General features: G+C 31.1%; 1 protein-coding gene across 4 annotated transcripts; it reads right to left on the bottom strand.

Annotated features, from left to right (window-relative positions):
• Positions 1 to 5,878: 5,878 nt before the first annotated feature.
• LOC145120176 (Tetratricopeptide repeat (TPR)-like superfamily protein) lies at positions 5,879 to 9,616 on the bottom strand. Of its 4 annotated transcripts, none has more exons than XM_079055988.1 (4): positions 6,878 to 9,616; positions 6,602 to 6,711; positions 6,348 to 6,447; positions 5,879 to 6,178 (listed from the first exon to the last, which is right to left on the bottom strand). In XM_079055988.1, the coding sequence occupies exon 1, from the start codon at positions 9,345 to 9,347 to the stop codon at positions 6,885 to 6,887; it is 2,463 nt and encodes an 820-aa protein (XP_078912114.1). In that variant the 5' UTR covers positions 9,348 to 9,616; the 3' UTR covers positions 5,879 to 6,178; positions 6,348 to 6,447; positions 6,602 to 6,711; positions 6,878 to 6,884. The 4 variants fall into 4 exon arrangements, with proteins under 4 accessions (XP_078912114.1, XP_078912115.1, XP_078912113.1 ...); XM_079055989.1 differs by having other exon boundaries at positions 6,602 to 6,685; XM_079055987.1 differs by having other exon boundaries at positions 6,602 to 6,669.
• Positions 9,617 to 10,086: the final 470 nt, after the last annotated feature.

Raw genomic sequence — 10,086 nt, 5'->3', positions numbered from 1 at the left:
ATTTGATTAATATGTGAATCACATGTGATTTATATGTGAATCACATGTAATTCATATGTAATTCACTTGTGAATTACGTGTGATTAATATGTAAATTACATGTGAATCACATGTGATTTATATGTGAATCACATGTAACTCATATGTGATTCGCTTGTGATTACATGTGATTTATATGTGAATCACATGTGATTTATATGTGAATCACATATAATTCATATATGATTCACTTGTGAATTACATGTGATTTATATGTGAATCACATGTGATTTATATGTGAATCACATGTAATTCATATGTGAATTACATGTGATTTTTATCGATCGGACATGTAATTTAACTAATTGTCTAGGTTACTGTAAAGGAATTACATGTGATTCAAGAACAACAATTAATCAATAAAAAAGGAACAATTTTTAGTAACTTTTTCTAATTATTTTTGAAGAAATGAAAATTTTTAGTCAACTTGAAAAGTACCTGCATTTTGGCTCTGAATCATAGATAACAAATAGTTAAAGACGTAAAGATACTTTAGACATACATATTTGGTATGTAATTTGCAATCACAGAATAAACAAAATGTAGCTATTTGTACCTGTACCTTCTGGGATGGTGCAATCCAACATCATATAGATCACCGTGATGATATTTCCAACTATGTGAATGTTTTCCGGTAATAATTGAGTGCAATTTCAAGAGCCTATCCATCAATCATAAAATTCACATCCTGCAACAAACTACATACATACCTTCTAATTAAATTTAAGTCAAACAAACACAAATAATTGCATCAATAATAAATGTAAGTTGTTTTTTACCTTAGGTTCTTCTTTTGTTATCGTCATTGTAAATTTAAATCAAAAAAACACAACAAATACTATGATCTTTTACAAGCTAATAGTTAAAGATGTAAAGATACTGAAAAATTGAAACAGAATCTAGCATCACCTTAAGCATGTCTCTTTCTATGATCTTTTTACAAGCTAATAGTTAAAGATGTAAAGATAGTGAAAAGTTGAAACGAAATCTAGCATCACCTTAAGCATGTCTCTTTTGACCACATTAGCACTCATCACCATTTTTTGAAGGAAAGTGTTGTATGTGTGATTGGTATCAAAACTAGTCTGCATACCTCCATAAGCAACTTTTCTCCATTTTCTTTGACCATTGATATCCTCCATTGCCCCAAATAACTAAATCCAATAAACAATGCAACTATTTTAGGATTGTATGTTCTACAGTAATCTAGTGTATATAGATATGAATGAAATCAGAAAACATGTTCGTATCTATGAATATGCATAATATTAGAAAACTCTGGAGAAAAAATGTCTTTTGGTGGTGATGGAGATGGATCTTCCATGATCTATTAAGATATGGGAAATAAAAATATATATATATCAACAAGAATAAAAGAAAAAACCAATATACTGCAGTTGATAAAATTACATGTAACATAACATTAACAGGTCCTTCATTTGCTGTATAAGGAAATTCACCAATGCCACACTCAAAAAGAGCAAGACCAAGGCTCCAGATATCAGCTGGATATGAATAACTTTCATTTCTGATTCTTTCAGGTGACATGTAGGTTACAGTTCCCACAAATGTAGGACACTAGAAAAAGGATCTAGGAATATTACAATCACATTTATTAATAATCGTTAGCTACATGTTGTATTTGATACAAAATGAACAGTAGATAGCACCAAAGATAATAGAAACAGGATGCCAAACAACCTCAAACCAGAGCAAAATTCAGCAGCAAAATAGTTGTAAAAGCATTAATGAAACAGAGATCATGCTAATTGATAAAAGATTTATGAGTCAAATATTGTCTGATACATAAAATATCATTGCATATACGACATTTTTTGACCAAATGCATACTGATGGTATATTTTAGTGTGGAATTGTGATTTGTGAGAGATATAACTAAAATCAATTACATGTCCACATCAGCAGAACGAATAAAATCAATCTCTTTTTTATGTTACTGTTTATTGGCAAGCCGCTGAAGGATTTGAAACTCTAATTTGATATCAATTTTGTTGGTTTCTAAACCCTAACCGAACGACATGGTCAAACCCACGCCTATTTCAGTAGGATTTTGGGGAACAAGATGATAAAACAGATTTGTAAGTCCAATTTCAATCACCAGAAAATCACAGATGAAGAAACCCTAACTTCATTGGAGAGGTGAGGAAGTGAGGAGGAGGTACTTGAGAGAGAGATTTACAAAGGATTTCAGATTCAAAATGCAAATAAAATAAATACTTACAGAAATTGTTCATGATCGACGAGAATGAAGCCTAAACCATTGAAGGATTTCAGATTCAACATCAATCGGTTATAATGACTATGAAATATGGATCGATTATGGATCCTTGTATGAAGCCGAGAAGGAGACGATGAAGAAAGTGATATGCCGATGCAGGTGGTGGTCGCTGGTTGATGTACAATCCTCCAGATTTGGCGAGGATACTATCGCCACCAACAGAGGCAAAGATGGAGCAAACGTCGTGGCCGGAGAGAGGAGGGAGACGGCGAGGACGAGTGGACGACGTACGTGAGAGAGAGAGAGAGAGAGAGAGAGAGAATGAGTTTTAGGGATGTAAAAATCTCATTCCTAGTTTACCCTCACGATTTTTGTTAAAAGCCCGTATACACCATTCAAGCTTTTGTTAATTACGAGATTGCCATAAAAAATCAGAGCCCTTAAAATTTTTGATCTAGTGGTCCACCTTTAGTTCTCAAGTTTTCGGGAATATATGAGTTCTCAAATGATCCTCTCTCTCTCTCTCTCTCTCTATATATATATATATATATATATATATATATATATATATATATATATATATATATATATATATATATATATATATATATATATATATATATATAGTGAGAAAGAGAGAGGATATGTGTATGTGTGAAAGTGTGAGTGTTTGTGTTTAGGATTATAAAAATCTGAACTTCTCCAAGACCATTTTTCAAATTTTGTCTCTTATTTATCTATACTTAACACAACGCAAGTATATATATATATATATATATATATATATATATATATATATATATATATATATATATATATATATATATATATATATATATATATATATATATAGAGGTTATTCTATTCTAACTAATTATTGTGCGGATATCGTATGCTATTAGAATTACTTAGAGAATAAGTTGTTTAGCAATGCGAATATGTTCAACCTTATAAAAATATCGTCATTTTCATGCATTCTCGCTAATTATTATTTTTTTTTTGTTCTCACAGATCGTTTTTCACTCATTTTCATTCTGACAGAATACGACTCAATAAAACATTCTGACAGAAATGAGAATAATAATAATAAGTGTATAATAACCTTATAAACGATTGAATTAATGAGAATGTGTGTTAATGACAATAGTTATGTAAGATTGAACGTATTTATATTATCAAACAACATATTTTCTTTATCATTCTCATAGCATACGTTATCCGCACAATAATTAGTTAGAATACTTGAACCTAGCTCTATATAGAACTAGGTTCAGGTATTCTAACTAATTATCGTGTAGATATCGTATGCTATGAGAATTATTAAGAGAATAAGTTGTTTAGCAATGCGAATACGTTCAACTTTACAAAATATCGTCATTTTCATGCATTCTCGCTAATTATTATTTATTTTTGTTCTCACACATCGTTTTGCACTCATTTTCATTATGAGAGAATATGACCCAATAAACATTCTGACAAACATTCTGACAGAAATAAGAATAATAATAATAAGTGTATAATAACCTTTTAGACGATTTGATTAGTGAGAATGTGTGTTAATAACAATAGTTATGTAAGATTGAACGTATTTATATTATCAAACAACATATTTTCTTTATTATTCTCATAGCATACGTTATCCGCACAATAATTAGTTAGAATACTTGAACCTCTCTCTCTCTCTCTCTCTCTCTCTCTCTATATATATATATATATATATATATATATATATATATATATATATATATATATATATATATGTGTGTGTGTGTGTGTGTGTGTTTGGTGTTTAGTGTAATGAAAATCTAAAAAAAATGTAATTTATTATAATTAAATAATTTATTTGTATAATGAGGCTATAGTTTTCAACGATAAAATATTACATCAACTAGCAAATATTTTACATGCATGAATGGACATAACTATGTCAAAATAGGAAAGGTCGAAATATTGATGGGTAAAAAAATAGGAAAAGATCGAAATATTGATGGGTAAATAAAATAGGAAAATGTCGAAATATAGATGGGTACAAAGGTATAATTAGATTCGACTGGATTGGACTGTGTACACAGACACAACTGGATTGGACTGAAGATATTGTTTGGTAAAATTAGGATTGAAGACAACAATTTGTATGGATGTGTTCAGTAATACCAGAAGAATGCACAATGCCTATCTAAAGTTTATTTATCATCTCAAATCAATTAAAATTTATCTTTAGAAACGTTATCTAAATGTATAAATATAAGTGTTTTTTTAAAAGCTTATTAACAACTAAGGGGTTATTTGTTAACTACTTAATGGAACCTTTCATAAGCCATATCTAAATCCATCGGTATTAATCCATGTGTTTTGTATAGCCTCTAAATGCATTAGAAGCCTAATAAAACTGCCTTTAAACCATTACATTCTCTTAGCCATTAAGCAGATGGAATCATTCACTTCAGTTTTCGGCACAATTTACCATACATCCCCCTAAACATCTATCCCTATCTTTTTGAAATATTTCATAAAAATCTTTTATATATATATATATATATATATATATATATATATATATATATATATATATATATATATATATATATAGGCACACATGATATTTCATATTGGTGTTATTTTATCAATTATATTGTTAAAATGAAAAAAAAAAAACAAAACAAAACAAAAAACAAAAAAACAAAAACAATGAAGTATTATAATTTTAATTTGCAGTTTTAATAACTTAGCCTAATTAATAAAAAAAAAAGCCATAAACTTGTAACCACGCAATATCATTAACATGGATAAAATGGAAGTGTTATTAAGACGAGGGACAGATAAATAACTAAGTAGTTAATGAGATAGTAAATAAAAAACAAAAAACTATGCTTTTCGTTGATGGAAGCGTCATTAACAAGTGTTTAGAAATCCATTGAGATTTTATACTATTATTCAATAGTAACATCTTAGAAATTTTTGACTTTTGTCAACATCGTGCTCTCTAATGGCATAGTTCTGAATTTGAGAACTAACTCTCTAAAGGTTCCATTCATACTCACAATCCAATAGCCAGCCATTTTTATTGATTCAAGAATAAAACTTCCCTAACAAAGGTTGACTTCATATGAGAGTAGTTGAACTAAAACATTGATCAATGGAAGGTTCCATGAGATGGATGCTCGTACACAAGGATCTCACTATTTTTATCTCAAGGAAGCTTCAATCGTCATTGAAGTTCAAAAACCCATGACTCCTTACCCGTAATAATTAACAATCCAAAAGATTTAGAAAAAAAAAATCATGTAGAAACAGGCGAATTCAAGGCGAAAACAATGAAACCTAAAGCCGAATGTTGGTAAAACTTTAAGATAATTTTAAAAATTAGAATCCATGAGATTAAATCAGAATGTACGATAGGTATAAATAGGACCCAAATCTATATCTATGACGAAAGGAGCGATAACATGAACTTCATGAAGGGTTTCTTTTGTTTTGTATATACCTTCGGACAAAAAATTGAAGTTATAGTTGTTTGACAGTTGTTGATTGGGTTAGAAATTTTGATTAAGTCTACATCTGACAAAGTTTATGTTGATTGATAATTTCTTTGACCGACTGTGCCGAATGATGAAAATGATTCTGTTTTGTTTGCAACTCAACATACATAACTAATCATTTGTAGGATCCATGGCTAACAGTTATCCACCATAGATCATTTCTAATGGCATATAAAGTGTATGATATTATTGTTCATATTTTTCAAAAAAATGTTATGCACAAATTAGGTTGAATGTACAGAAGGAAGCAAAGTCAATTCCAATCCAGCAAGTATGCGAGTGAGATGGTTTCTGATTCTTCAAGGCAAACAGAAACACCTCGATCCATGAAATTTAATCCTCTGTCTCAAATTCCACAAGCCTGCATCCAAGTAGTGAATGAAAACAATTATAACTATTTTCATAATCACTGAAAATACTATATATCATTAAGGCATAGTGCTTTCAAAAGCTTCCAAATTATAGTATTATACTTTCAAATTTTCCTTCTTAGTAATTGTACATTGCAAAAATACCCAATTATAACATACCTGAAAAAGCAATAGTATTGGCATTAACCAATCACTATATGTCCACTGTTTTCGAATAAGCCTCTAATTCCTGATATGATAATCATTTGGAAGCTCAATCCTGAATTTTGTATATAAAAACAAAACAAATTTAGAAACTCACAAAAAAAAAGTATTCATGTATGATGTATCAACAGTTATATATATATATATATATATATATATATATATATATATATATATATATATATATATATATATATGATAAAGCTTACTTCTTGAGATAGACTTTGCAGCATTCCTTGTTTGTTCTTTGGAGTAAACTCAAGATCTTACACTGCAGCTATAAAGGAAATAACCTACTTATGAATGTCAATTATCCTGTCTATAATTTCAAAATCAAAAGAATTACAACTTCTTGAAGAAACAAACTGAACAAAAAAAGAAGTGTGTATATACTTTCAAGTTTCATCCACTTATGAAGTAGTTTTTTATAAAAGGAATATCATTCTAAAAATCTCATCTACAAAAATTGAGAACCTATTACCTACCATTTTATCATTCTTGATTTTTGGCTGATTTCTGGTTCCACCCATGAATTAGAGTAGTGTATGTTATTTCATCTAAAGCTACACCTCTTTGAGACATTTCATCAAACAGTTGGAAGGCATCTTCAATCCTCCCTTCCTTTGAAAACCCTTTAGCCAGTGTATTATACGTAACAACATCAGGAACAATTCCCTTTTCTTTCATCTCTCCAAGAAGCTTCACAGCTTCATCTGTTTCACCAAGTCTGCAATACCCATCCATCATAACTGTATATGTGATTTTATTAGGGTTTATCCCATATGAACACATTTCCCCCAAAATTGCTTCCACTTTATCCATCTCCCCCATCTTACAATACCCATTGATTAAAACAGTATAACATACAGCATTTGGTGATAAACTCAACTCCCTCATTTCATCAATCACAAGCTTTGCATCTTTAACACATCCGATTTTGCAGTGTCCATCGATTAAAGAAGAATAAGTTTCAGAAGTCGGTTGAATTCCTTTACTTTTCATCTCATTACAAACCCTAATCGCCTCTTTCATATCACCCATTCTTGTGTATCCTCTAATTAGGGAATTATAGATAAAAGAGTTGACTTCCATTTTCTCGTTGACTATCTTGTTAAAAAGATTTTTTCCCTTTTCGATTTGATCACATTTACAAAAACCTTCGATGATAACTCCATATGTCGAAACATCAGGAGTCAAACCTTTAGTTTTACACTTCTCAAAAAACATCAAAGCTTCATCCATCTTACCCTTTTGACACAACCCGTTTATCAATGAAGTGTAAGTTGAAGTATCCGGTGAAATTCCCTTTTTACCCATCTCTTCACTTAATTGAAAACCTTCCTCGAATCTCCCCTCTTTGCAATGCCATGAGATCAAAGTGTTGTATGTAGATCTATCAAAATGTAACCCTTTTTGTGACATTTCTTTAAGAATCTTGATAACCTCTTTTGCATTTGAAGATTCACAAAGACCATGAATAAGGGCATTTGATGTTATTATATTTGGAAAAAAACGTTTTTCAAGTAGTTTAAACCAAAGATTAACTGCTTCTGAATGTTTACCTTGATTACAAAGACCAGTAACTATCATAGTCAACAATTTATCATTTGGCTTTAAATCTCTTAACAACATTTCATGAACATATCGAAGAGCAGAATCCATTTTTGAAAGCTTACAAAGCCAATGAATAATGGAAGTAAAAGAACCCGCGTTTATTGTTAAACTAATCGAAAGCATTTCCTCCAAAAGCTTTTCAGCTTCTTCAAATTGATTACTATTGCAAAATCCCTTGATGAGAGTATTGAAAGTGACAGAATTTGGATTCAATCCCTTTGATGACATGTCATTTCTAATTTCAATTGCTTTCTTCATGTCACCTTGTGTACAATATCCATCTATCAAAGTATTATAAACAACCTCATTTGGGAGAAAACCATTGGAGGTCATTTCAGTTAAAACACTCTGAGCTTCATTGTAGTTTTGAGCTTTCAATAACCCGTTGATAAGAACACTATATGTATTAAGACTAGGAGTTACACCTTTTTTGATCATCTTTTCTTTGAGGTGAAAAGCTTCTTGTAAGTTCTGATTCTTGCAAAGACCATGAATGATGTTATTGTAAGTTACAACATTTGGGGAAACACCAATTTCCTCCATTTGTGAGAATAAGGCCATGGCTTCTTTGATTTTGTGGTCTTTACAAAGGGCGTTAATGGCTGTTGTAAAGAGATAGACATCTGGTTGAACACCTCTACGTAAAATGTTGAAGATCTCATGGGCTTTTTGAAGGAGGTTTGACTTCACGAGAGAAGTCAAGAGAAAATTACAAGTGTTTAATGATGGAAACAAGTGCTTTTCGGCTATTAACTGGACTACATCTGAAGCAGGAAGGAGGCCAAAAGCTTTGAATTGGGTACAATAAACATGAATCAACAAATCAAATGTTGGAAGGGGGAGTGCGTCTGATGTGAAATGGAATTCCATAAATAAAGTGGCAATCTCGGTGTGTTTGGTTTTGGGATCATGAAGTAACACAGGGAGTTTATCGTCGATCAATTGAATCAAAAGTAATCTAGCTGGGGCTTCCAGTTTTGAAGCAACAAGCAAATGAATCAACAAACAATAAGACTTAATACTGAATTTAAATCCGCAAGACCTGGCAGCAAAGTAAAAGAAATTCAATGCGGTTCGTGGTTTCACAGAATACCTAATATCGCAGAACACACTATCGAACTGCTGTGGAGACAAATGTGTGACTATATCTTTACATTTAGACGAATCTAGAGATGGGTTTGATAGAATTGAAGTTACCCGTTTGATCAAATCCTGATTCTCGAGCTGCAATGGCGGGTTTTTGGGCGATGGCTTTGAATGGTTGTGCTGGGTAGAGGCTGATTGAAAGGGATTCCTCTTTAAGGGTGAGAATTTGGAGATTCTGAGCCTCTTTAAATCCATTAAGAGGCAGATGTGATTGGAAGAAGGTTTTTGTCGATGAATTCGTTATGGAAACGCTTCATTTTGGCGATGTTGTTGAAGGGGGTTGTGGTGGCGATGGTGCCATGAGTTTTGGTGCGTATGAGAAAGGGCCACGAGATCTCGGTAGCGGGTTTACTATTTGCGGTGATAAACCGCAAAACCCTGGTGTAGGGTTTGGGCGGAGGAAGCCAACCAAGACTGTTTAAGCCGATGTAGCAGCCAGCCACTTTGGTGTTTTTTTGATTTGGCAAAATGGAAACTCGGAAAATTAGTGAGAAAAGTTTAGGATTTGGGTTTTATACACTTATTATTATATTAAAAAAAATTTAATCTAATATAACATTTCGACCAATATATAGGTTTCATTAATTTTAATTTTAATTTTAATACAACTAATATAATAAAATATAAATTAATACAGAATTATATGTTTCGACAATAGTTTTTCAAAATATACTGATTCAATATATCTATCACCTATCAAAAACGCTATGTATCGGGTCTATACAGTTCCATTTTGTGCATTAGTAGTCCATGTGGGTTTTTTTTTCATATTTGATTTCAAATTATAATTTCACATAAGATTAGAGTTTTTTCAGTTTTAAAATAATCATTTATTAATAAAAAAAACACATAAATTTATATCATCATCTTCCCAAACCCACTAACCCTAAAATTCATTACTCGTCTTTTTTTCTTGAGAAGCAGCTATTGCCAC

This window comes from Lactuca virosa, chromosome 6, assembly GCF_052849685.1.
Source record: "Lactuca virosa cultivar CGN04683 chromosome 6, Lactuca_virosa_CGN04683_v6, whole genome shotgun sequence".
In the NCBI taxonomy this organism is placed as follows: domain Eukaryota; kingdom Viridiplantae; phylum Streptophyta; class Magnoliopsida; order Asterales; family Asteraceae; genus Lactuca; species Lactuca virosa.
Note: the sequence above shows the minus strand (reverse complement) of the source record. Positions and strands in the feature narration are given on the sequence as shown.